The sequence below is a fragment of the Delphinapterus leucas genome, chromosome 14, assembly GCF_059928025.1.
Source record: "Delphinapterus leucas isolate spDelLeu-1000000601 "Yukka" chromosome 14, BTC_Dleu_Yukka2, whole genome shotgun sequence".
Classification (NCBI taxonomy): domain Eukaryota; kingdom Metazoa; phylum Chordata; class Mammalia; order Artiodactyla; family Monodontidae; genus Delphinapterus; species Delphinapterus leucas.
In genome coordinates, this window is record NC_143142.1 from 1146233 (window position 1) to 1173906 (window position 27674).

Sequence of the window (27674 nt, forward strand, 5' to 3'; positions counted from 1 at the left end):
ATTACTGCCAGAGACGCAGAGCCAGAATTGAACCATGGGGACACTTGAGAATTTCATGTGAGCACAACATCATTCTGTGACATTACTGCCAGAGACGCAGAGCCAGAATTGAACCATGGGGACACTTGAGAATTTCATGTGAGCACAATATCATTCTGTGACATTACTGCCAGAGACGCAGAGCCAGAATTGAACCATGGGGGCACTTGAGAATTTCATGTGAGCACAATATCATTCTGTGACATTACTGCCAGAGACGCAGAGCCAGAATTGAACCATGGGGGCACTTGAGAATTTCATGTGAGCACAATATCATTCTGTGACATTACTGCCAGAGACGCAGAGCCAGAATTGAACCATGGGGGCACTTGAGAATTTCATGTGAGCACAATATCATTCTGTGACATTACTGCCAGAGACGCAGAGCCAGAATTGAACCATGGGGGCACTTGAGAATTTCATGTGAGCACAATATCATTCTGTGACATTACTGCCAGAGACGCAGAGCCAGAATTGAACCATGGGGACACTTGAGAATTTCATGTGAGCACAATATCATTCTGTGACATTACTGCCAGAGACGCAGAGCCAGAATTGAACCATGGGGACACTTGAGAATTTCATGTGAGCACAATATCATTCTGTGACATTACTGCCAGAGACGCAGAGCCAGAATTGAACCATGGGGGCACTTGAGAATTTCATGTGAGCACAATATCATTCTGTGACATTACTGCCAGAGACGCAGAGCCAGAATTGAACCATGGGGGCACTTGAGAATTTCATGTGAGCACAATATCATTCTGTGACATTACTGCCAGAGACGCAGAGCCAGAATTGAACCATGGGGACACTTGAGAATTTCATGTGAGCACAATATCATTCTGTGACATTACTGCCAGAGACGCAGAGCCAGAATTGAACCATGGGGACACTTGAGAATTTCATGTGAGCACAATATCATTCTGTGACATTACTGCCAGAGACGCAGAGCCAGAATTGAACCATGGGGACACTTGAGAATTTCATGTGAGCACAATATCATTCTGTGACATTACTGCCAGAGACGCAGAGCCAGAATTGAACCATGGGGACACTTGAGAATTTCATGTGAGCACAATATCATTCTGTGACATTACTGCCAGAGACGCAGAGCCAGAATTGAACCATGGGGACACTTGAGAATTTCATGTGAGCACAATATCATTCTGTGACATTACTGCCAGAGACGCAGAGCCAGAATTGAACCATGGGGGCACTTGAGAATTTCATGTGAGCACAATATCATTCTGTGACATTACTGCCAGAGACGCAGAGCCAGAATTGAACCATGGGGACACTTGAGAATTTCATGTGAGCACAATATCATTCTGTGACATTACTGCCAGAGACGCAGAGCCAGAATTGAACCATGGGGACACTTGAGAATTTCATGTGAGCACAACGTCATTCTGTGACATTACTGCCAGAGACGCAGAGCCAGAATTGAACCATGGGGACACTTGAGAATTTCATGTGAGCACAATATCATTCTGTGACATTACTGCCAGAGACGCAGAGCCAGAATTGAACCATGGGGACACTTGAGAATTTCATGTGAGCACAATATCATTCTGTGACATTACTGCCAGAGACGCAGAGCCAGAATTGAACCATGGGGACACTTGAGAATTTCATGTGAGCACAATATCATTCTGTGACATTACTGCCAGAGACGCAGAGCCAGAATTGAACCATGGGGACACTTGAGAATTTCATGTGAGCACAATATCATTCTGTGACATTACTGCCAGAGACGCAGAGCCAGAATTGAACCATGGGGACACTTGAGAATTTCATGTGAGCACAATATCATTCTGTGACATTACTGCCAGAGACGCAGAGCCAGAATTGAACCATGGGGACACTTGAGAATATCATGTGAGCACAATATCATTCTGTGACATTACTGCCAGAGACGCAGAGCCAGAATTGAACCATGGGGACACTTGAGAATTTCATGTGAGCACAATATCATTCTGTGACATTACTGCCAGAGACGCAGAGCCAGAATTGAACCATGGGGACACTTGAGAATTTCATGTGAGCACAATATCATTCTGTGACATTACTGCCAGAGACGCAGAGCCAGAATTGAACCATGGGGACACTTGAGAATTTCATGTGAGCACAATATCATTCTGTGACATTACTGCCAGAGACGCAGAGCCAGAATTGAACCATGGGGACACTTGAGGCCGCTGGCATTGAGGGACAGTCTACAGGACAGCCAGCCTGTGACCTTCACGAGGCCCAAGGTCATGGAGGTCAAGGGAAATCCAAGGCTCAGGGAGCATAAAGCCTCAGGACAGCTGAGCGTGATGTGGGTTGGGTCCTGTCAATAAACGATGATGCTGGGACAAATGCAGAAACCAAGTGGGGTCTGATGTGTCTTATTATTTCTTGATTTTACAGAGACTTGAGAGAAAGTCCTAGTTTGCAGGAAATATATAGAAAAGTGTCCGGGGTCATCGGTGTGCTCCCAAATAATTTAGGTAAGAAAAAAAAAAAAGTCTTGTACCTGACCTGCATCTTCTCTGTATATATGAGACTATTTCAAAATGTAAAAGCACGTGTATTTATAAAAAGATGGGCTCAAGCCGAGTATTTCCACGGATTTGTTCAGTGCCCAGACCCCTGGTTTGCAGCCCCTGGTGGGAGCAGCTCTTGCTGCTACTTTTACTGCTAATTTGTCCTTTAGGACTGAACACAGAGATGCACCACTTCTGTGTCTACTGTTTACTTCACGTGAGACAGAATTAGTGGGAACGTTTTATAAAATGGTCTTTGGCTTTAACACAAGAGTAAGACCACCACCCACTATGAGAGAGGCTGGGTTCTTGTAGACCCGGTCCACTGCCGGCTCTGACCCATGGGCTGTGTGCCCAGGGGACCTGGGGACCCTATCTGAGCTGTTTCCCCAAATACACGAGGGCCTAGGATTGCCCCCCCGCCCCCCCGCAGGCTGCTGGAGAATGAAGTGGGACCCCGGGGGGGCGTCCTTGATGAGCAGAGGTAGCCTGTTCCCCCAGGAGGGACCTTTAGTCCATCTGGTGTGGTAGGACGGGCGGAGACCCTTCCTGGGCCCAGGGACCAGATGGCGGACAGACGGATGTGGGATGTGGCCTGGCCTGGAGAATGCCTGCCTGGCCATGGCATCCACGCATCCCAGGATGGGCCCTGAGCCTGCCTCTGCTACCTGGGCATCAGGTAGGGGTGGAGGTGTGCAGCTGCGGGAGCCTGAGCTCTCCCCTGAATATGCGAACGTTTGTGCCTCACCCTAGAGCGGGGCGGTGATAACTCCCACGATGCAGGGAATGAGTGCCAGTGCCTTCGAGCAGCCTCCCATGCCCCACGTGAGCTGGCCTCGCGCTTCCCGCTCTCCTCCTGGAAAACCTCCAGGATGCAGGGGCTTCTGGTGGGTGGGCCCATTGCACCCCAGGACGTGTGCGCCTGCCCTGCCCCGGCCCCCCCCCCCCCCCGCGCCCCCGGCCGGCCTCTTCCCTCAGATCCCTGCACAACCAACTCCTCCTTTTCTCTGTTTCAGCTCATTCCCCGGCTCAGGCGGCCTTTCCGGAGCCCCCTGGAAAGCAGCTGTTCACAAACTTCCCCGTGTATCACACTCACAGAAAGGGGGGAGGGTAACACATGGCCGGCCCCACCCCGAGCCTTCTGATCAGCAGGTAGGGCCAAGCCCGAGAATCTGCATTTCTACCGGCTCTGGGTGATGTCGATGCTGCTGGCCTGGGCATCCCGCCTGGAGAACCCCTGCTCTAAAGCGGCCCCTGCAGGGGCTCTTCGCACCCCCTTATGGCCTGATGCTCACATCACCTACTCTCCTCTTCCTAACCGACACCATTTTTGCTGCAGGTGTTCACCCGCCCCAGCCCCAGGGAGGGGTGGTGATTCCTCTAGACCAGAGGTTCTCAACCCAGGTGACCCTACCTTTGGGGTTACCTATGGCTGCGACAGGGATGGGCAAGGACCACCCCCCCCACGTCCACGCACCCCCAGAAGCGCTGATGAATCGCTCCCTGCCAGTGAGAGCGGGCAGGCAGCCAGGGCTTCTGGGAAAGGTCGCCCTCCCGGGTGAAGGGGGTGCAGCTCCCACTCTTTGCCCCTCCGGGTGGGAGAGTGGTGGCTGCCATCCTGGCCTTGGAGCCAGAAGCAGAAGGAGCAATGGGACGGAGCCACCTCCCTGCACTTCCTGTTGGGAGGCCCTCAGGGTCATTCGGGGTGGCAGACAGCGTCCCAGGTGCCTCACCCAAAACCTTGTCTCGTTCTGCACGTCCCGCACTGAGAGCAGTACCTGCACGTGCAGGTAGGCACTCCGTCCATCAGGGAGGGTTGGGCGAACGTGCCAGAACCCCAGGTCCTGGGACCTGACCCGGCCCGACCCCTGCCTGCGGGCAGGAGGCTCGTTTCCCTGAGCTGGGCCTCAGCTTGTCCATCTGTGAAATGGGTGTAATGACCCAGGGGTCATGGAGTCGTCAAGTAAGCGCTGGGCAGGAACGTGTTGGTGACCACTGCACAGGCCTCCCTGGAGGCCCCCCACCCCAGAGTGCAGGTGGTCTGGGGCCAGGGCTGCAGAGGCCCCGGAGGACGCCCACCATCGGACCGCCTGAGCGCGTCAGGGAGCCGAGCCTGAGCCGTTACAAAGCAGGAAGAGATCGTGTTTGTCTGAAACGCGTCACAAGGGAAGCCCACCACGGCCCCAGCTTGGGGGCTCGCCCGTGGAGGCGGCTGCCCTGGTCAAGGCAGCCGGCAGGCCCACTGGGACCAAGAGAGGAAGCCCCACGGGCGGGCGGAAGCACCAGGGGCGGCTCTGCGGCAGGGGAGGGGGTGCCCGTGGGCCTCCAGGCTGCTCTTGCCAGGGTCTGCGGACCTGACGTAACGCCCCCAGCCCCGCCTACCCCTGGCTCCTCGGTCAATCTCCGTGAGATTCAGTCACTCGCTCGCTGAAAGGACGGCTTCCGGCCCCGACCCGGCCGGGACGTGACGCAATCTCCCCAGCTGGCAGAGGGCAGGCAGGCCAGGCGGGAGCTCCCCCTGCATCCGCGCCCGGGGAGCAGCGCCCTCTGCTGGCCTCTGCCGAGTCGGGGGGGCTGCATCCGGTGGCCTCGGCCTGGGGGGCTGGCGGCGCCGTCCCCATCTGCGAGGCGGGGTCCGCTTTGCAGGGACCCTTGGCTCAGGCGCTGGAGGGGCGGGCATCAGGCCTTGCACTTTGTGGCTCTGGACCGCGGCCCCTTCTGTCCTGTCGCAGGCCAGCGCCGAACGTCACAGCGCCAGGGCCCGGGCCGCTGTCCACAGGAGGCTCAGCAGCGCGGCCAGCAGCGGGCCCGCGGCCCGCGGTGCTGCGGCGGCGATGGAGGTGCAGGAACAGACCTCGTAGGCGTCCTCTGAGCGGCTGCGGTCGCGCTGCCCCGGCCGGGCGTGGGCCCCGGCCTCTCCGTCTGCGCCCTCGGGGTCAGCGGGCGGGTCTCTGCAGACCAGCCAGTCCCGGGCCGTGGACTGCGGGTACCCGGGCGCCACCTCCAGCTCGCCATCCAGCACCTTCCAGTACTCCTTGCCGCGGAAGAAGTAGGCGGCACCTGGGGGAGAAGAGGGCAGGCAGCTGAGCTCCGGCCGCTGCAGCACGCAGGATTCAGTGTAGACGGCAGGAGGACGGGATACAGAGAGCTGCGGGGCCGGTAGGAAGGACGGACGTAGAATGTCTCAGGTGAGAGTCAAGAGTCTTGGTCTCAGCCTACGGGGAGCCCATCTGTGGGCACTCAGAGCATTACAGGCCTGGGAAAGCTCAAGGAGCCGCCTGGAGGCAGGGGGATGGATGAGATGACCTCTGCTTTTTCCCTACTATTTATTTAGTGAGGGCCTACTATGTGCCAGGCTGTTCTAGGTACTGGGGACATGGCTTTGCAAATAGAACAAATGAAACTTCCCGTAAGGGTGGAGCTGCCCCTGTGGGAGGGTGCTGTACTTCTCACTGCAGCCAGGGGGCGCTGCAATGACGTTTGGGCGGAGGCCTGAAGCCGGTGGGGAAAGTGTTGTGGGGGACGCACGGCAGGTGCAAAGGCCCTGAGGTGTGTGTGTGTGTGAGAGCAGGAGGCAAGGCTGCTATGGCTGGAGGGGTGACGGGGGCGAGGAAAGGACCCCGAGAGGTGAACAAGGGCCAGAAGGGGCGACCCAGGGGCCCCTCTGGGGGCGGGTGGTGTCTGCGGTGGAGGGGGGGGCGGAGCAGACGCACGCATCTGCCGCTGGATCCCAGCTCCCCAGGTGTGGGGGCTGAGGCTGCCCCGGAGTCGCCCTTCCCCCCGCACCCGGCTCACCATCGGACCAGCGCATGGCATCGTCGAGCGTGCTGGGGATGCCCCTCCACGGGGGACTCTGGGCGGGGTGGCCAGGGTCCATGCGCTGTGTGTGCTCATCGTAGCGCCAGTACAGCTGGTCCTTAAAGAAATAAGTCTTGTCATTGTGGGCCCAGGAGAAGGCAGCATCGACGCCGCCCGGCGGGAGGCCGAAGTCCGAGATGGGCCGCGGGTATCCTTCCTCTACGTTATTGTCCTTAAACACCCAGTATCTGTCTCCTGGGGGCGAGAGAAAGAGCCGTGGGCCGGGGTTCGTCCAGCCCACCGGGCGAGGGCCCCAGCCCTTGCTCCTCCCACAGACGGGCACCCCGATGCGCAGTGCCCATGGCGTAAGTCCCAGGAGGGTTCACTGAGCGCCTGCTGTGCTCCCAGCAGGGGTCCCACACGTGCCAGCAGCCTGGGGAGGCGGGGCCAGATGAGGCGGCCGCATCCCAGCCAGAGGGCAAGACTACCCGCTCCCACCCCGAGAAGCCACTTCGGTCAGCGGGGCCTTGTCCACTTCTGCTGTGAGGCGGGCTGAGCACGTTCACGGGCAAAGCAGGAAGGGCGCTGGGTGAAGGCCCACCGGACCTGCATGTGTGCAGCCTTGTCAGATTACACAGAAGCAGAGCTTTAGAAATCACCAAGAACTTCAAATCCGCACGTAAAGCTTTTGGAAATGGTGTGATTGAGACCCTTGTTGGGTGTCCTTGACTTTCTGCTCTGGAAACACATCCTTAGCTGCTCTGCCGCAGGAGGGTGGGAATCACATTTGGGTATGTGTTGTCATGTCCCCCACTCCCGCCCGGTTTAGCAACAAATCGACCCTGTTATTTCGAAAACAAATGAGGGAATTCCCTGGCGGTCCAGCGGTTAGGACTCTGTGCTTTCACCCTGCAAGCTGCAAGGTGCGGCCAAAGAAACAAAACAAAACAACAAATGAAAAAAGAAACAAATGAAAACAGAAGATACAAATGAAAAAGAAGCAAAACATTAAAAAGATCTTTGGCTGGACAAAGGAATGGAATAGACATTTCTCCAAGGAAGATATTCAAGTGGTCAGTAAGCACACGAGAAGATGCTCGTCACTGATCATCAGGGAAATGCATGTCGAAACCCTAATGAGACACCACCTCACACCCAGTAGGATGGGCACGATCAAACCCGCCCCCCGAAAACAGCAAGCGTAGGTGAGGATGGGGGGAATCGGGCACCGCTGGTGGGAATGTAAACTGGGAGAGGCTGCTGTGGGAGAAAGAAATAGTCCAGGACCCAGTAACCCCACCCCTGGGTATACACACAAAGGAACTGAAAGCAAGTTCTCAAAGAGCTATCTGTACACCCATGTCTACGGCAGCCTTATTCACAACAGCTAAGACGTGGAAGCAAGCCAAGCGTCCATCAGCAGATTAAAGTGTGCTCCACCCACACAATGGAACACGACTCAGCCTTGAAAAAGGAAGGCACTTCTGACACCTGCTACACCGAGGATGACCTTGAGGACGTGATGCTCAGTGAAGCAAGCCAGCCGCAAAAGGACAAGTCCTGTGTGCTTCCACAATATGAGGTCCCCAGAGCAGACAAGTCCATGGAGACAGAGAGCAGGCTGGTGGGTGCCGGGGGCTGGAGCGGGGGGATGGGGAGTTAGTGTTTCATGGGGACAGTTTCAACTTTACAAGATGAAAAAGCTTTAGAGATGGACGGTGGTGATGGTTGCACACAGTGTGAAAGTACTTAATGCCCCTGAACTCTACACTTAAAAACGGTTAAGATGGTAACTTTTACATTGTGTGTGTGTGTGTGTGTGTGTGTGTGTGTGTGTGTGTTTTACCACAATTAACAATAATTTCTAAAAGATCATCTGTCAGAGACTGGCAACAACTGAAAGAAACGACGGCACAGCTGCAGACAGGGCCCCGTCAATCACAACGAGAAGGGCCGTGAGGACTTCCTCTGAGTGGGCACACGTGGGGTGACGTCGACAGGGCAGCCCGACCTGCTCCAGCGGACGCTGCCAGGCGAGTGCAGAGGCCCCAAGTGCCCACACTGTCTCACATTTCAAGTCTGGAGCTGTGGTTTCTCGTGGGGATCTCCCGATTTTTCAAATGTTAAGAAATAATCCAAGTTACTTAGAAGATGCCAGACAGGTCCCCCCACCATGACTGTGGCCGGCCCTTGACATCCAGCCTGGGAGACGGTGATTCCACTGTCAGGGGGCGCGTCAGGGTGAGTGTGGAGGGGTTGAGCCCAGGCACCACACAAGGGAGGCCAGGTTGGAGAGCCTGGGTCAGGGCAGCAGGGTGGCTTCACTCTGGGGAGCTACAGACCCTGCACCCCCAAAACACAGCTGCACGTATATACAGCAGTGCGTGAGACTGAGGAAGGCTCACAGCCCCTGAGGCGCCCACAGAACTGGCAGGGCTCAGTCTCCTGCTGCAGGCGGGGCACCTTGCCTTCTCCCCAAAGATACAGCATGCTCCCCAAGGGCAGGAACCACCACCCCAGCCCCGCCCGGGAGCGGGGCTGTTGAGGGTGAAGTGACACCCCTCCTCCAGTGGACCTGTCACCCTGGACTGAGATGGGAGAGCAGTCTCCCCCTGCTCTTAGGCTAAATCCAGCTCCTTCCCGCGGCCCCTGGCGACGACCTGCACTTCCCACCCCCGCCCCTCCTCGCCCTTCACTCCGATCCAGCCTCATCACCCTCTTGCAGGTTCTTTCAATCAGCAAGATTGTTCCTGCCCCTGGGCCTTTGCACTGGCAGCTCCCTCGGCCTAGTATGCTGGTCCCTCAGGTCTACCTGAAGTTAACTCCCTCGTTACCTGCAGGTGCTTATCGTGTGTCCCCCGGCCCAGAATGAGGGCAGGGATTTTCGTGTCTTGCCCACTGTGTGCCTGCAAGGCCTGCCACAGTGCAGAGCACACAGCAGGTGCTCAATAACTACAAATTGGTTGAGTGCACACATGAACGTGAGACTCTCTGCTCTGAGCTCTGGACCCACAGAGCAAAACACAGGACTGGCCTCCTGCGTGGACGCGAGCTTTGGGGGTCCTGGGGAGCGCGGGCTGCGGCCCCCGGTCAGCGATGCCTGGCAGCCACCCAGATGGGGGGGCACCCACCTTTCAAGAAGACGATCTTGTGGTCACTGGTGCGCTCGTACACGGCATCCACGCTGTCCAGGTGCAGCGGCAGGCCCCGCCAGAAGCGGTGCACCTGTGCCGGCTGCAGCGACACCAGGTGCCGGTCCCGGGTCAGCCGCCAGAAGTACTTGCCTGGGGGGACACAGGGGGTGGGGCTGCAGGTGGCCGGCCTGGGGCCCAGGGTGGGCTCTGCTCCTCTGTCCACCGGCGCTGGACCCCGAGGGAGTTACCTTTGAAGAAGAAGGCCTCGCCTCGGATCTGGGCCACCGCGTCAAAGTGGCCGCTGCATCTGTGTGGCACATCCTTCCTGGGCCTGGAGGCAGAGAGAGGGCCGGGCTGGGAGGCAGCCCCACTCCGAGCTGCCCCGGGGAGCTGGGCTGGGCAAGGCCATGGGGACAAGCATCCCCGAAGGACCCTGCACGCCCGCATCACCGCCTGCAGGCCCAGCGACCACAGCAGTTTAGTCAAGAGAGAAAAGCAGGTGAAACAGCCCCATGCTCGCCGTGCAGGATGCGAGATGGATCGCTGAGCGAGCGCACTGGACGAGCAGGCGCTCTCTACGCTGCCAGCGAAGCATCGAGAAGCCAGCTGGGCACTTTCTACAGAAACGCGGAGCGTGCGTGCCGGGACCCCGATTCTGAGTCTGGAGCTCTGTCCACGGACAGTACTCACAGCAACATCATGTGTGACGACAAAAGGTCAGGAACTTAAATGCCCACCGATCCAGGACTTAGAAACAGGGCAGGGCACACGCGTACCGCAGTGCAGCTCAGCCCCGAGACCCAGGCATCTTCACAGACACAGAGGCCTCCACGGGCCCTGGGGCCAGAGCTGAGGCACAGAGCATCACAGGAGACATCCCACTGGGCTCACGCATGTACATCTACACGCTGGGCTTTCTACACACGTGTGGAATCTCTCTGGAAGGACACGCACACACACAAATGTCTGCCCCAGGGAGGGGCTGGTAGGTCAGCGGCGAGGACCGACTTCTCGCCGTGAGTTGCTTTTTGTGCCCCTGGAATCGCGCACTGCTGGCAGGTGTTACTTATTCAATAAATAAGTGCAATGAAGACCAATAGTAACACAAGTTACAGCAACATCTGTGACCTCAGTGGAAATTCACCACATACAGCAGAGTGAGAAAAGCATGAAAACATCCCACGTCTGGAAAACCAAACCTCGAAACAAAACAAACCACGGAAGCCTAAATACATAGATTTCTGTTTGTATTTTTGTGTTTAGTGTTTTGTGTGAGCGTGAAGGTGGCACGGAGGCATGCCAGGCTGTGAGGGCAAAGGTGGGAGGGGTGGACGGGGATGCCTCCCTGCAGATTCTGTGGCTCTTGTTCCACTGGGGGATGGGGGGGGTGAGAGTAGGCAGGCTCTGACTGCTTTCACCACAGGGCTAGACGAATCCAAGCTGGGCCTTAAAAGGCAGACAGCTGTCGCGCGGCCTCCAGCACTGCCAGCCCTCCGGATGCTCCCTTGGGACAGCCACTCCAGGAATCCAGCCTCCGGCATGGGACACAGATGGTGCCCAGCTGAGCCCAGCCTTCGAGTCAGCCCAGCCCAGGCACCAGACCTGAGTCAAGATGCCCCCAGACGATCCCAGCCCCCAGCAGGTGTTCCCAACACCGTGGAGCCGACCCCCGACCCCCGACTGTGCCCTGTCCAAGTTCCTGACCCACAGAACCCACGAGCCTAACGATACAGTGGTGGTTTCATGCCACGAGGCAGGGCTGCTTGTTACGCAGCCGTCGATGACTGACTGGGATGAAGGGTGAGAGGAAATCGCACATTTGAAAGTCAGGGCCTCTGCACGGTTCTGGGCTGGGGTGAGCGGGGGGTCCCCTCCACTGTCTGTCCATAAGAAAAGAAACTAACTGTCACTCAGGGCTCAGCTGGCCCAGAAGAGCCACGAGCTCAGGACTCGGAGCCGCTGCTGGGGGCCGTCCTGGCCGCAGAGTGGAGACAAGGGGCCCACGGCTTACGGGGTGCTGGAGCGATCATCAGGGGGCTCCGGCAGGAGGGGCGGCTCCTCGGGCTCTGGGGTGTCCGGCTGTGCCGTTGGGGACACGGACTCCCGCACGCCTGTGGAGACAAGGAGGCTGCATCGGGCCCAGCACACCCGCCTCCCTGCAGACCCCACCACCCTTCCTGGAGCCGCCAGGACGGAGCCGGGGCCATCGGGTGGGTGGCACTGCGTCTTGACCGAGCCGAGCGCCGGGCTGTGGCGGCGGTGAGCAGGGCAGGGGAGACTCCGACCCTGGAGCCGGAGCATCGTGATGCGTGAGCGGAAGGCGCAGGTGCCCCACTGACTTAAAGGAGGGTTTACACCCCCCCCCGCCCCCCAACTCCACTCCTGGGCACAGACCCCAAATAACAGAAAACCGGTGTTCAAACAAAAAGCTGTGCGTGAATGTGCACAGCAGCATTATTCATAATGGCCAAAAGGTGGAAACAGCCCAAATGTCCACCAACGGAAGAACGGATAAATAAAATGATTCGGCTGCCAAAAGGAGTGAATTACTGATGCATGCTACGATGGGGAGGACCCTGGAAAACGTGCTGCGTGAAAGCAGCCGGACACAAAAGGTCACACATTGTACGATTCCATTTATGTGAAACGTCCAGAAGAGGCAAGTCCAGACACAGAAAAGGGACGAGTGTTTGCTGGGGGCTGGGGAGTGGATGGGACGTGACTGCTAATGGGTGAGGTGGGACGGCGGGGGGACGGGGGGCGGGATGAGAACGTTCTGGAAGTGGAGAGGAACGGCGGTTGGACAACATTGTGAATGTACCAAATGTCATTGAATAGTTTGCTTTAAAAGGTAAAAATCGTAAATTGTACTTCAATGAAGGACGTCCACAGATGTCAGAAGGTGGTAAGCGCTGGGGCAACAGTGAAGCGGGGGTGGGGGCGGTCCAGGCGGAGGGGAGAGGCTGCAATGTGGAATAAGGGGAGGCTGGCGTCCGAGGTGAGTCACCCGATCCCAGGCTTTAAGAGGATTGCTCTGGCCGCTGTGGGTAGGGGCAGGCTGGCGTGGGGTTAGGGAGACCAGCACGGAGAAGCGGGGTGACTGGGGGAGGTTCATCACCCCCACCTTGCTCTCGCAGCTCCCAGGACAGACCTCCTTCTGCCACCTTGCCTGACGTGTCCCCAGCACAAGGGGGCCCGGAGCTGGCCCTGGGTCAGTCCTGGCTCAGCCCTCCCGTCTCTCAGTGGGGATGTGGTACCTACTTTACACAGTTTGCAAAGACTGGATGACCGAATACATGTAAGTGCTTTGTGTGGGCCCTCGTCACCATCAATGTCAGCTGTCACAACCTGAAACCGTCTGGGGATTGGACGTGGGATCTTGCCTGGGGCTCTGAGATGAGCTCCATGGAGAGGGCAGCGGGGCCCCAGGTCCTACGGACCCCTGGCGACACAACTCACCTGCTTATTCATTCCACACACACCGTGGGGCAGCCAGCGTGTGCCAGGCAGTCCCAGATGCCGAGCACGCAGCAGACAAGACGGAACCAGCCCTCTTCCGTGGGGCTCTGTGCTCTGGGGGTCCCCAGCATTGCTGTCCCCATCCCCGGGCGACCCGTGACGGGTCTGGGGGGGACTCACCGTACAGCTGCCAGACGCGCACCCTGTCCTCATAGGGGAGCCCGTAGCGCAGCGGGTCACCCACTGGGCCCTGGTAGTACGGCTGCATGATGGAGCGTGTGGCCGCCACGTGGCTCAGCCCGATGGCGTGGCCAAACTCGTGGACAGCCACTGCGAACAGGTCCATGCCGTGGGCATCTGGGGACACAGGAGCCAGTGAGCCCAGAGAGGCACTGCCAGCTCCTGCTGGGCCACGGGGACGGGACCCGTGGGGTGAGGTGAGATGAGTCCGCCAAGCTGGTTACAGAGGAGGCCCCGGTCCTGACAGACGGGTCCTATGGAGTCACTCAGGGCTTGTCTGCTTCCTAGGAGGCCCTGTGGAGTTCACAGGGGCCTCTCGGGCCCCCTCACCTCCCACGTGCCCCTCACAGTAAAGTTGGCAAACTGTTCTGCACAGGCCACGTGGTAAATATTTCAGGCCTTGCTGGCCGTCAGGATCCCAAGTGACAGGGGTCACTGTGCGCTCCCTCAACCCCACAGCACTGAATAGATGCTCCAGGCCCCACAGGACGGGCCTGGGCTCCCATCAAGGCATAAAACCCACAGGTTCTACAGGGCCACTTCTGGCTCCTCCAGCTGGGATGCGCTCCCCAGCCTGGGATACAGACTCACCCCACGAGGCCCCCGTCTCCCCCGCCCGTACCTACAGCCTGTGCCACGCGGCTCTGCCCCTCGTCCCGCCTTGAAGCTAGGGGCCTGTGACTCCTTTGGCCAATGGGACTTAGCAGAAGTGATGGCGTGCCGAGGCCTCAGAGGCCTTACAAGCTTGCACTCCCGCTTGGGAGCTGGACCAGGGTGAGGACAAGCCTGGCTCACGGAGTCACGTCCCAGGCCTGCGAGCCCAGCCCGGGTCCGCCAGGTGGGTTGCCCGTGCAGAGACGGCTGGATGCAGAGCCGTCCTCCTGAGCTGGACAGGGGCCCACGGCCTTAGGCAGGGGACCCGTGGCGGTTTCCTCTTCCTGGGGGGCTGGTGTGGCTCCCTACACCATCGTGGGCTCTGTCAGGGGCTGGGAGTTATGCGGGGTCCCCGGGGCCACCCCAACCCGGACGCACCTGAGGAGCGGAACGTCCAGGCCTCGTCATCGTCAAAGTGGGTGTCCCCTGCGGTGTGGTGGTCGCCCGGGAAGAAGGCGTGGGCCACCGCGCCGCCGGGGCCGTCGAAGGGGTAGCGGTCGTTGTGGTCAGCTGTGGAGAAGTCGATCTGGATGTCGGCGGCACTGCCGGCCACCTCGTGGAAGTTCAGGGGCGTGAGGTCGCTCCAGACTTTGAGTGCGTAGTGCATGAGCGCGCGCACCGTGTCGCGGCCCAGGGGCGAGTCCCGCGGGAACGTGCGGACCCTGGGGCAGGCGGGGTCAGAGCCGGGTCGGTCACAGGGACAGGCCCAGTGCCCCCGCCCCAGGCTGGAGTGTGCTCCCTGGAACAACTTGCCCCGGGGCGGTGGGGGGCACCGGGGCCCTTATTTGGAAATGGGGTTTGCAGACGTAACTGGGGCGGGGATGGAGATGAGCTCATCCTGGAATAGGGTGGCCCCTAAATCCAGCGAGTGTCCTCACAACAGACAGAAGGGGACACAGACACGGAAGGAGGACACGTGAAGATGGAAGCAAGGATCAGAGCCACGGGCCCAGGGCTGCTGGGGCCACCTGGACAGGGGCTGGGCCGGATTCTCCCTCACAGCCTCCAAGGGACCTGTGGCCCCTGGACCTCGGATTTCTGGTCTCCAGAACTGAGAGGATAAATTCCTGTCTCTTAAGCCCCGGTCTGTGGGTGCTCATTTTGGCCAACACCCAGACCCCCAGAAAGGCCAGGCCCGGTGGAGCCCCGCCTGCCCACCTCCATGACAGGTTCCTCTTCCTCCATTTGGTCGGGGCCGGAGCCTGGCGCCTCCTTCGAGCCGGGGCTGCGGCTGGGAGGTCAGGGAGGGAACAGCGCGGGGTTCTCATCAGCGCCAGGGTGGCCTTATCTGCAGGGCGGACGGGCGGGCGGGGTCAGGAGCCAGGCCCAGCGCACGCGCACTGGGGATTCCCAGCAGCTCCCCAAGAGCTGGCACCAAGCTCCAGTCCCGGCCCCTCGCTCTGCACCAGGTCTGGGGGGATGAGGCCCAGGCCTCCGGCTATGTCGGGCCCCCCTGCCAGGGGTGCATCCACAGACCAGGATGGGGGGCTTTCAAAGCATTCACTGACGTACGGCAGGGATCTGAGCAGTCGGAGGGGGCACGGCCCCAACTCGGACCGTCGGCCAACGGTCCCTGCATCTCACGGGACACACACCCGACCGGTTCTGTGTGTGACACACGTGTCTACTCCCGAGAGGCCTGGGGACAGACACGTTTTGATCAGCTGGCCCTTCGAAGAGTCTTTACGAAATTGGAATTTGTGGCCAAAATGTAAAAAGTGGGGTGCTCACATAAACCCCCCAGATTTCTGGTTTCTCTTGGAAAGCGGGCAGTTTCAACAGCACAGGCCTAGCACCCCAATGGGGCGACTCAACTGGGGCATGGGTGGCCAGACCCCACTCCGACAGTTGGCCTGCCTGGCCCGTGGCATGGAGTTTGAGACCCCATTGAAAGTGTGGAAAGGGGGTCTGGGTGCGGCTGGTACACACTCACCCCCTGCTGTGCCCACGGCCGGGGGATGGGGAGGGGATGACGGAGGGATCCCGTGCGGTGGGAATCCTCCCTCTATCCCAGGACAGCAGGGCAGGCTGGAGGGGGCAGTTAGGAGGAACTGGGCTCAGCTCACCCATCTCCCACTGCACCCTGAGAACTGACCCAGGACGCCAGTGGCCTCCAGGCCTCCGAACCGCTGCATGGCCACGATGGCCTTGGACAGCTCCTCTGGCGTCTGCAGCTGCCCCGTGTCGGGGTCTGCTGGGGGCAGGTAGCCAAACCTGCTCAGCCACTCCTGCGGGCAGAGAGTACAGTGAGGGGTGGAGGGGGAGCTCAGCCCCACAGAAGAGCCACCTGCCTGGGGCCATCACTGCGGGGAGGGGCAGGCCTCTCCTAGCCCTGATCAACACTCCAGCCCCTGCCCAGTAGCCCACAGGGCGTCTCATGCTCCTTCCTTGCCTAAGTGTCTTAATAAACTTGATGCCCCTTAGATGGGTGGGCTTGAGCAGTGCACAACCTGTGCGACTGCTCATGGCAGCCTGCCCCACCTCACTCCTCCTGAGGCAGCAAAATGCCCAGGGGACACTTACAGAAGTGGGATTTTTAAAAGGTTATTTAACATCGTGAGCGCCCAATTCAGGCCCGGAGCTCGCTTGTGAGGCTTTAGTTTAGGACCCAAGGTCTGAAACCCATGCTGAGAAGGGCAATGGGCTCAGAATCTGGTTTTAGGAATCTGGTTATGAGCTGCATGTGCACAGTAGTTAAGAGCCCAGACTCTGGAGCGAGGCTGCCTGGGTGCAAATCCCACCCAGCCCCCTCCTCACTGTGCAACTGAGGCAAGTCACACCCACTCTGGGCTGTTTCCTCGCCTATGGATGTGAGGATATAAAGAGTTAGAACGTGGAAATGCTCACATCAGCCCCGACACAGGTACCCTCCATATAAGGTGTGTGTTGTCAGCGGACAGCTCTGATGCAAAGTGCCCCAGTGGGGGTCCTCTGAGCAGGAATAGGGGGCAACCCTTTATACCACGGACACACATAGAACCCCTTTACCATCTGTGGGGGGACAGGGAGGCACCAATGCCACCCGTGGGGACCTCCTGGGGGGCTTCTGTTTCTTCAGCTGCCATACGGCGCTCATGCCCACTTCCCAAGCCGTGTGACAATCCCATAAAAAGCACTCAGCCGGGCTTCCCTGGTGGCAGTGGTTGAGAATCCACCTGCTGATGCAGGGGACACGGGTTCGAGCCCTGGTCCAGGAAGATCCCACATGCCGCGGAGCAACTAAGCCTGTGTGCCACAACTACTGAGCCTGCGCTCTAGAGCCTGCGAGCCACAACTACTGAGCCCACGTGCCACAACTACTGAAGCCCGCACGCCTAGAGCCCGTCCATGCTCTGCAACAAGAGAGGCCACTGCAGTGAGAGGCCCGCGCACTGCAGCAAAGAGTAGCCCGCCTCGCTACAACTAGAGAAAGCCCGCGTGCAGCAACGAAGACCCAACGCAGCCAAAATAAATAAATAAATAAATGTCCTAAAGGATAAAAAAAAAAAAAGCACTCAGCCATATGGACGCGATGCCAGGGGTGGGCTCGTCAGCCAGCTTCAGATGACCCACAGGTGGGTGGAAGGCAGGGTTTGGGAGATTCTCTGAGCTCCACCCCCTCCCAGACCAGGCTTCAAGAAATGCACCGACTTGCAGGTCTATTTTTTTTTTTTTTTTGGTGGACATTTAAAAAATCCTCGATTCATTTATGCTACCTGCAGGGCCCCAGAAGCTTGCGAGTTTGCAGCCCCTGCCTGAGGACTCCCCGCCCCGGGGATCTGTCCCCACAGCGGGCCCAGAGGGTGCTCAGTGGGAGGGGGTCTATCCTCCTGGAATTCCCAGGGAATGCAACTGACCAGGAGGGTCCTCAATGATTTGCATACACCTGCAGCAGACTAGCTGGATTCCCTCCTTTCCAGGAAACACTGAGTCCTTGCTGGGGTTCTCTCTGTTCCTTTACCTCCCCCCCACTCCTGAAGGAACCCCCAGAATGCACAGAACTGGGGGACCTGGGGACCCCCTTCAGGTCTGGGGGTCCCTCTTAGACCTAGGCAGCACAGCGCACAGCAACCAAGGGGCGCCCCCGGTGGACACCCGAGTGACATCCTGTGCCCAGACGAGGGGAGCACGAGGGCCGGGCAGGCTCACCCCGACCCGGGCTCTGCCCTCTGTGCTACTGAGGCCTCTGCCACTCCGAGCACCCTTCTTTTGGGAGGACCACCCTTCACATCACTTCAAACACATTTAAATGCATCCTGTCAGCCGTCAACAGGATTTACTGAGTCCCCTGGCTAGTCACTGTCTGGGCCCTGGAAATGCCCAAGAGAGCATTCCAGGTTACAGATGTGTATTTGTATCCACTTTGCTGTACTAACAGAAACTAACGCGACATTGTAAGTCACCTATACTCCAATAAAAATTATTTTAAAAAATGTGTACTTGTGGCTACACATCTTGGGGGAAAGTTTTACATATGCTTTAAGGTTTTGAGGCTGCCGTTTCCTTTCTGAAAGTCAGAAAGCACACACGCACATTCTGCAGCCCTTTGTTAAGCTTGCAGGACGGAGCTACAGAGCCTGGAGGCGCCCAGCACCACGAGGAAGCCCTCTGGAGTGTCCTCGGACTGTACATGATGCTGGGTGAGGATGCTGTCCCCACTCTCCTTACCAGGTAATGGTCCACCCAGGTAAGCGCCTTTCCCCACCCAGGCCAGTTGCTTTGGGTGGGCAGGGGCTGAGACAGCCTGGGGGGACCACCCATCTCCCGGCTGTCCGCTTCTAGGCTGGGATAACAGCTGGGTGTCTGATCGTAGCAGACCCCTGCTCCGAGCCCTCGCGGGGCTCCATGGGGCTCACAGAGGAGCTGCGCCCTCTGGTGCTGGGCAGCCTGGCCCGAAGGCCAAGAGCATCTTTGGGCTTCAGGCCTCAAGAGCACCTCAGGTGGTTTGGAAACGTCTGCTAACATTGAAAAGCAGGAGGTTTCAGCTACAGGTCTGAGTCAACTTGCAGAACAAGGGCAGAGCTGAGGGCCTGTGCCAGCCTGGGACAAGCTCTGCTCTGACCGCGGTCGGCAGCTGCTGGCGCCTGCCCGGGCCCTGGGCACTGCAGCTTGCACCCCCTGCTGCGTGCAAGAGCACAAGAGTGGGACCAGATCTGAGGGGCTGGCGGGAGGGAGGGGCTCCCTCCCCCCTTTCCCCCCACAGGCTTGGGCTCAGGCATCCCACCTGCCCCCAGCGCAGCTCCCTCCCCCATCGCAAAGCCCGTCCCTTCTCTTCACACCCCAGGCCCACCTCCTCCCCGTGGCCCCACCAGTGGCGGTGGGCTTCTGTGTCGATTCCTGGACAGCTCGCTGGGGGAGATCCTCAGGAGGTGTCTGACAACAGGACGAGCCCCTGGCAGCCACCGGCCCTCAGGTGATGCATGGATCGGGGGGGCCTGAAGAACCCATAGGGACCCTAGCCCAGCCTGAGCCCTCCTGTTCTCCTGCCTTCGGTGGAAACACAAGTGTCCCCGACAAGAAGCCCCCATCCCTGCTGGGAAGGAACAGTCACCCTAGAGCCCTGGGAGGGAGGGGGCGTCTCGGACAGCCCCTTTCTCTCTCTCTTTCCCTCTCCCTCTCACCCTGCCAGCTCGTTCCCCTCTTCAGGGGAGACAAGCAAATTCCCGAAGGGCCGGGGTTTCACTTTTTTTCCTGGTAGTACGTACACGCTGGAACAGCACAGAGGAACCAGGCTGAGAACCCGTCCTCAGGGCCGGGTCCTTGCATGGGGCAAAGGCTGACAAAAGCCCCGCCTCGGCTGCCCCTGGAGCCCGCACAGCCCCGATCCCTGCACCCACCGCAGTGGTGCCTGCATCAGGATGGCCCCTGGGGTGGGGGCCCAGATCTCTTGCCCCCCAATACCCTACAGAGCCTGTGGGTCGCCTGGGCCAGCCCCCTCCTGTGCTCATCCACTGGTCCTCCCTTCACTGTCACCACGGCTACCGTGTCTCCAGGGCAACGAGGCTGTGTGGGCAGAGGGTGAACTTTCCAGAAGGCTGAGGGGAGGGGGGGGAGCGAGGGGAGCCCCAAACCCGCAGGGGCTGCCCCGCCTTGGAGAATCGCTAACAGCCAAGGACATACTCTCACCCTCCTCCCCGCAAGGACCCCCGTGAGCTGAGCCATTACTGCAGATGGGGAAACTGAGGCCCAGAGAGGTGGGTGTCCTGCCCAAGGCACTGGCAGGAAGTGGGGCGCCAGCCCCTCCCGCAAATGCAGTCACCTACCATCCCTCCCGTGGCTTTCCCATTCCCCCTGCCCAGCCCCCGCCTGGTCTTGTTTTTCTCTATATTGTTTATCGCTGGTTGACACAACGTGCATTCGTTCACAGCGTTAACGATGTTTAACGCACACACCACAGAACTCCCTCCCGACCTCAGCAGTCACAGGCAAGTGGGCCATCGCCGCCACGGAGCGGCCCCGCGTTCACGTCTTGAGCGGCCCTCGGCCCAGCAGGTCAGCCGTCAAGTGCAGGCACCTGCGGCCTCGGTGTTGGCTCCCAGGGGGCGCAGCAAACCAACCTTCCACAGACGGGTGGACCAGTGGGCGAGGGAAGGCCACGCTGTGACGAGCTTTACGGTGCCGGTGCCGGTAAACAAGAAGTGCTTACTGTGTGCAGTGCCCCCGCAGGTCCTTCCCATAGCCCCAGGCCTGGCCACTGCTGTCCCCACTTACGGGGGGGAAATGAGGGCTCGCCGCACGTGCTGGCAGTGGGAGCAGGACCGGAGCGAAGCCACCGGGACCCCGGGACGCCTGTCGGCTCGCCGATGCCCCGTGAGGGGCCCGTGTCTGGCCGGGACGGTGGGGACGGCGGCTGAACCGTCGGCGCCCCCTTCGCCCTCCGTCTCTAACTGGATTCCGCCAGCCTCGTCTGGAGCGGGTGTGGAGAGCGGGTGTCATTAGCCCCACGGCACAGTTGAGGAAACGGACGCCCAGGGCAGTGCAGACACCGTCACAGCACTGGGGGAGCGGAGGTGGGCGGGTGGTGGCTTTAGAGCACCCACCCCCACCCCCAAACAGTAACAGACCCTTCGGCACCCGCTGCGTGCCACCGGCTCTGCACCTTCACCCACTCACTCCTCAGCACCCACGGGGGCAGTGTCACCACCACCTCCACGTGCGGCTGCGGAAATGGCTCGCGGTCACAGGGCGCGGCTCTGGCTCAAGTCTGTGTCTAAAGACCCAGAGAGAAGGGAGTTGGTGGCCCCCCGGCAGGGTGTGTCTTCCTCCAGGGGCGGCTGGCGGTTGGGATGACCCCTTGCCCCAGCATCTTCCCCAGGGGGATGCTCCCAGAACCCCCTCTGACGGTCCACCCATCCATCCATCCAACACCCTCACCGAGGGATCCCTGTGCCAGGTGCCGGGGGGACAGGGAAGGTCTGGGGAGACACCGTCCTGCTGTCTACCCAGGAGAGACAGTCTCGCGCGGAAAGCCAAAGATAAACGCGTGATAAGTATCACAGGTGATAAATGATTAGTGATCCTAACGGCCAACGATTATTGAGCGCTGCTCAATTACTCACAGCACCCACAGGGGAAAGCTGTGAGAACAGGGGTCTGTGGGGTTCAGTTCACGCTTGGCACACAGTAGGCGCTCAATAGAGAACTACTGAAATGATCTTATAGGTGGGCGCTGTTATTATGACCATTTTACAGATGAGGAAACTGAGGTGCAGAGAGGTCAGGACACTTGCCCACGGTCACACAGCCAGACAGTGCAGAGCTGGGAGGGGAACACAGGCTATCTGGCTTCAGGGCCTATTCCCAGGACCGCTGTGCTATGAGGGGAAGTGAGACAGGGTGGAGGGGCTCCTTAAATGGGTGCTCGGGGGGGTGGCACCTGAAGGATGAGAAGGAGCTGGCCAGATGACGAGCCGAGGTGAGAATTCATGGCAGTGGGAACAGCTCGTGCAAAGGCCCTGTGGCAGGAACCAGCCTCGGAAGTTCAGGGAGCAGAAAGGAACTGGTAGGACTGGGGTACAGAGGGAAGAGAGGATGGAGGAGTGGGCAGGCGGGCCAGGGAAAGGGGGGAAGTGGGTCCCGCATCCTGCCCAGGCCACTATCCATCCCTCCTGAGAGCTGGACAGTGCCTGGGAGGGACACAGCAGGCTGTCGGCTAGCGTGTGACAGACACACCCGTCACCCCTCCCGTGCTCAGCATAGGCCCTGCACCCAGAGCATCTCACTGGAAGCTCCGAGCCACCATTAACCGAGAGGCAAAAACCACATGCACGCAAAGCACCCTCGAAAACCCCCAGGAAGGCATTGCATCAGGGAGGACCCTGGTGAGCCCTCAAGCCCTTGTCCCTGTTCCCACACGAAGGCAGCTTACTTCCTGCAGACGCTGTGGTGAGAGATTCAGGGGCATCACCCAGGGAACGTCCCCACTGCCCCGTTCTCATGGCCCCACTTTACAGACGAGGAGACTGAGGCCCAACACTCAGATCGCAGGCTGTGAGCAGCAGCCTGGGATCCACACCCAGAGGCTGGTTCCAGAGCCCCTTGAAAGAGCAACGACATTTCCTCAGCTACCAGGCTGCTCGCCAGCCTGTTTAGTCAGCACCCACAGTCCCGGGGCTCAGGCCACAGGCGGCCAGTGCGGTCCCGCCCACGCCACAGGCCCCCACGAAAGCACCACAAAGACTTCTCAGTCATCCAGACGCCCAAGGCCATGAGTGTCTGGGAAACGACTCACTTGTTGACAACGTGCCTCCAGGGTCGGGGAGGGGCCCAGCTGGGTCCTAAGCTCTGGGAGGGGAACCTGGAGGCGAGGCTCCCCTCTGGGCGGCTCAGTGACACCGTCCCTGGTCCCCTCGGTTGGGTTCCCTGACTGCAGCCGAGAGGGTGTTCCCGGCCCCAAGCCAGGTCTGATACGGGTCCTGAGTGCACCGACGTGCCAGAGGCTTGCTGGGGTGCTGGCACTGAGCAGCGGGGACCCAGAGGCGACTGGCTGAGGCCAGGGTGACGGTCACCCCCGCCACCCCCCTCCCTACCCCGTGGAGGGGGATACGTGCTCACAGGAGCTCCAGCCCCTGCCCAGCCCCCTGGGCCGCTATTCCCGGCCACCCTCACATACTCTCAGCCACAAGCCACTCTCACCGCCTGGGTGTCAGAGATCAAAAGACCTGCCAACACACGTGGTACAAGGCACAAGAGCTCACAGACTTTGTTGCTGGGATAGAAACCTGAGAACAAACTTTAGAGGACGGTGGCAAATCTGCCAACATATGATATGTTACGTGCATACCTGTCACCTGGGCTGCCCCAGTATGGGTCCCTCACATACTCACGTCGCAGTAAGTGGGCGTCCTGGCAGCTCCTGGCCATGGCGAACTATTAGAAACAGCCTGCCTGTCCGTGCGGGGGTCTGGCTAATGGACGTGACATCCATGCAGTGAAATGCGACGGGTGGAAAGAAAGAACCAGGAGGACCGAGACGTTCCAACACGGACCGTTCTCCAGGATAGACTGGGAAGTAAAAACCGCAGGACGCGCGGCAGTGGGCAGCAGGTTGTCATCCGTAGAAATAAGGGACCGAGGTCCCCATGCCCTTTTACATGCCCAGACAACCTCTGGAAGGATCCTCAGGAAATGAGGGAGACAACGGTCCCTGCAGACCCTTCTGCATGGCCTGAATATTCTGCTGTGGGTATTACCTACTCAGAAATAAAATAATGAAAACGGGCCCAGAAGGACTTGCGGCTCAGTCGACAACCCCAGGAGGGCACGGGGCTCTTTTGTCCCGCTCGCCGAGGCCTGAAAGCCCACCGTTGGACCGGCGCGGCAGGCCTCAATCCGGTGCTTTGTTCTCCTCTGAGGCTCGGGCAGGCTGGGCTGGGGAGCCCCCTCCCGGGGACAGCCAGCGCACAAGAGACCCGCTGGGCACAGCTCTGTCTGGCAGAAGCTGGGTCACACTTACAAAGGGGCCCTTCTCCTCACTGGCAGCCCTAGACCTGAATATCCAGTCAGTGGGCCCCTGGGGGCAGCGTGCAGAGCGGGGTGGAGGGGAGTCCTCCCTCCTCCCCGCAAATCCCTGCTGGTCTCCCAGCCTTCCTGCATCTCCGGGTCTGATGCGCTGAGGTGTCATTCCCCCGAAGGCCACCAGAGACCGCCCTCGGCCCGCAAGTCGGGGGCAGGAGGCCGGAAGGTTTCTCTCACTCAGGCTGGAGGCGTCCTGGCCTTCCCTGGGTGGGGGGCGGTCTCTCAGGGCGGGGGCAGCATCCTCTGCTCCTTACGCGCCGGGTCGGATACCAGGGCCCTGCTGTCTCTGGGACTCCAGGCTGGGGAGCCACGTCCCCTGCCCAGTGCCCCGTTGCCGGGGAACCCAGAGGAGCAGGGAGAGGCGGAGGCATGGTGGTGCAAGCCAGAGCCGGAGTGTGCACCTGGCCCGCTTCCTCTGGGTGGGCGGCGAGAAACTTCAGAACAGCCCTGGGCGAGACACACGCACTTGGCTGGGCCAGGAGCTCCACGCCCTGAGTGTGCGGGCTCGACCCCCAGGAACCCTCCCGTGGCGCCCCTCACAGCTGGAAGGTGGGAGCCTGGTTGTACTACCACCCAGCCCAGACCTAGAGACTTGATGCCCTCAGACACCCCAGGGCCCGGAGGAGGTAGGCAAAGGCACCCCGATTTCAGAGCAGTTTGGCTGGAAGTGGCGCTGGGGACCCTCTGGCGTCTGGATGCAGACAGCAGGGACTGTGGTTGTTCCCCCCCAGGCGGCTGCAGGGGTTGCGGCAGCTGGGCGGGGGTGGCCGAGTCCTGCCAACCACGGGGCTGCGGATGCCGCCCAAACGCCTGCACTGGCCTGAAAGCCACCCGGAGCTCGAGAACGCCACTGGCCTGGGAGAGGAACCTTATCAGCACCCCTTTAGGAGACCGCCGCGGGCCGGGCGCGGAGGCAGGGAGCAAGGTCCCCGGCCCTGTTCCTTCATCTGTGCGAGTGAGGGCAACTGCAGGGGCGGAAGCCTCAGAAGGAATCTGCTGAACCCACCGCCCTGCTCTCGCCCTCGCCTGGCCTCCCGGGGCCTGGGGGTGGTGAGACCCAGAAAGTCTGATCTAAATCTTCCAGGTCCCGAAGAGGAGGCTCCAAGCCTGGCGGGCTGAAAGGGGGAGGGGTTGTCGGAAGAAGACACTGCGCAGTCCCCCAGTATGGTTTCCAAGCCAGTGGGACAGCTGATACTGAGGGAGGGGCGCAGGAGAAGGCGGGACGGCTACATCCGAGCCTGGGAATGGGAGGGGACTCCAGCAGGCTCAGGACAGGGACAAGGGTGGCAAGGCAGGGCTGGCCACCCTGGGGGTGGAAGCAGACAGGGACTTGGGCCAAGATCCATACCCAGCGGGGGGCTGGGAGGCCGGCTCCCTTGCTCCCCAACGTCTTCAACATCCTCAACGGAGCAAACTCGAAACCACCGACTTTCTGGGGCGCCCACACAGCAGCCCTGTCTCTTCTCGGTTGTGGGCGCGCATCCCTCCCCCCCGCCACTCCCACGGGGAACGCACTCGGGACCGCCCTGCTCTGGGTGGCTGCGACTGCCGTCCCACCCGCCTCAGGGGCCCCTTTGGGGCTACACGGAGCCGGTAACGGGGCTGGGGCCAGTGAGCCCCCAACCTCCGCGGGCTCCGGCGACTGCGGCGGGCTCTGAGCGCACAGAGCCCGGGAGGGACCCGCCGCCTCTTTCCTAGACCCGGGTGCGCGCGCGTAAGACACTCAGACTGTGACCCAGCCTCAGCCTTCCTGCCCAGGAAATGGGTGCAGGGCGTCCGAGTTCCCGCAGGCACCGAGGCGCCCCGATGGGGTCTCCCCGGCCCGCGGGAGCCCTGCATCCCGGCCGCGCACTCACCACTCCCAGGCTGAGGTCCTCGGCTCGGGGCGCGGGTGCGGCGCAGCCCCCGCGGGCGGCCAGCGCGAGCAGAAGCAGCGGCAGCGGCGGGACCCGGGCCCAGGGAGGTGGCGGGCCGGGCCCCCAGGTGGCGCGGCGCCGCATCGCGCTCACAGGGCGGACGGCGCGGCGGTGGCAGTCCCCGCGCCCGTGCGCCCCGCGCCCGCGCGCCCCGAGCCCGCGCCAGGATGCCTGCCCGACCGACCGAGCCCTGCGCCGCCTCCCAGCGGCGGGGCGGGGCATGCTAATATATGTTAATGAACGCAGCCGGCGCTCCCTCCCTCCGCCTTAAAGGGCCCGCGCCCCGCTCCCGCCAGAGTCCCGCGCCCCCTGGAGGATGCTCAGAGCTCACCCACGCCCCGCCCGGCGAGTCCACACGGGGACCTTGGCTGCGGCGGCCCGAAGGAAGACACTTCCTGAGTGTCCCCAGACGGCCCCGGGGCGGCGGAGGCATGCAGGCGGGGGCACAGTCCGGGGCTCTGTGCCGGCCCCCGGGGAACGGACCCCGCCTCCCGCCCGACCGCGCGTACATGGACCCCGCGCGCCAAGCACTGTTTCACGGTCAGGGCTGGGGACCCGGAGCAGCAGCCGCAGCGCGCCCGACGGACACCTGGGGGAGCCTTTGCACCGTGGTAGAAGGGAGGTGGGGTCGGATGGCGGTTGAGGAGGGAGAGTGGGAGGGGTCGGGGTAGGGGTGGGAGCAGGGAGGGGCTGGGGGCGTGGAAGGAGCCGGGCTGCTGCGGGACTGGGGGTCGGAGCTCGGGAGGGACTGCGGGAGGGGGTGGGGTGAGAGACTAGGAGGGGCGCGGGTGGCGGCCCTGACTCTGGTGGGGTCTGGGCGCAGCTAGGAGTCAGCGAGGGCCGTGGGTCTGTGGTCGCTGTGGGTTTGGGGAGGAGAATGTTAATAGGTGACGTCTGTTGGGAGGTCAGTGCGTGCCCGGCACAAGCTCAGAGCCTGCCATGTATAATCATTCACTTCTCACAACATCTTTCGTGATAGAAACTATCATTCCCATTTTTCAAATGAGGAAACTGAGGCCCAGAAAAATTAAATAACTTGTGGGAGGTCACAGAGTCAGAGGATCCTGGGCAGGGCATTTAGATGCAAATACCCCTACACCTTAGTTCTGTTTCTACAACTGCTCCCCTCCCCCACCCCTTCATACCTCCCCTCTCCCCCATCACAGCTGGTGCTATCAAGATTGATGTCCAAAAAAAACCTAAACCAGCAACAGCAATTTCTTTGGGCTTCCCTGGTGGCGCAGTGGTTGAGTCCGCCTGCCGATGCAGGTGACGCGGGTTCGTGCCCCGGTCCGGGAAGATCCCACATGCCGCGGAGCGGCTGGGCCCCGTGAGCCATGGCCGCCGAGCCTGCGCGTCCGGAGCCTGTGCTCCGCAACGGGAGAGGCCACAGCAGTGAGAGCACCGCGTACCGCAAAAAAAAAAAAAAAAAAAAAGATTGAGGTCCCATTCTACGGACAGGGAAACTGAGGCCCAGGTGCTTCTGCTTGACCCACATTCCCCCCGTCTGAGGGGAGTGGTGGCCCCTCCACCCAGGTGAGGGCTGGGTTTTCGGGCAGAGCCTCCTCTCCACTGTCCTCCCGTGGCTGGGGTCTTGCGCATCCTACCCTGCTGTTACTCTCCAAGCCTGCTCAGAAGACCGTTATATTGACCCACTGAGATCACTTGCAGTGAAGACCCTGCATACGATGGCCGTTCACAGGCACATCCCCCAACTTTGCTCAAGTGCTACTGGCAAAAGCCTAGCTCAGACTGGCTCTGGTCAGGGAAAAGAAATTTATGGGCTCATTAAACTAGGCCATCTCAGAGCAGGCTGACGTCAGGCAAGGCTGGATCAAGTTGCACCAGGACATGATCAGAATACGGTTTCTCTCTCCATCTCTGTGTTGGCTTCATCCTCAGGCGAG

The 27674-nt window shown here is 60.4% G+C and overlaps 1 protein-coding gene across 1 annotated transcript; it reads right to left on the reverse strand.

Moving 5' to 3' along the window:
- Window positions 1-2149: 2149 nt before the first annotated feature.
- MMP17 (matrix metallopeptidase 17) lies at window positions 2150-25943 on the reverse strand. Its single transcript, XM_022597973.3, has 10 exons — window positions 25708-25943; window positions 15951-16083; window positions 15014-15143; window positions 14234-14517; window positions 13142-13318; window positions 11514-11613; window positions 9751-9833; window positions 9500-9652; window positions 6366-6623; window positions 2150-5630 (listed from the first exon to the last, which is right to left on the reverse strand). Exons 1-10 carry the CDS (start codon window positions 25849-25851, stop codon window positions 5317-5319), a joined length of 1776 nt encoding a protein of 591 aa, XP_022453681.2. The 5' UTR covers window positions 25852-25943; the 3' UTR covers window positions 2150-5316.
- Window positions 25944-27674: the final 1731 nt, after the last annotated feature.

Bases quoted from the DNA above. Each gene is read 5' to 3' on its own strand.
- MMP17 (XM_022597973.3), bottom strand. From the start codon at position 25,851: ATGCGGCGCCGCGCCACCTGGGGGCCCGGCCCGCCACCTCCCTGGGCC. The intron at 16,084-25,707 runs GTGAGTGCGCGG...CTCTGCCCGCAG, and splicing joins AGGACCTCAGCCTGGGAGTG to GAGTGGCTGAGCAGGTTTGG. The intron at 6,624-9,499 runs GTGGGTGCCCCC...TCTCGCCCCCAG, and splicing joins CAAGATCGTCTTCTTGAAAG to GAGACAGATACTGGGTGTTT.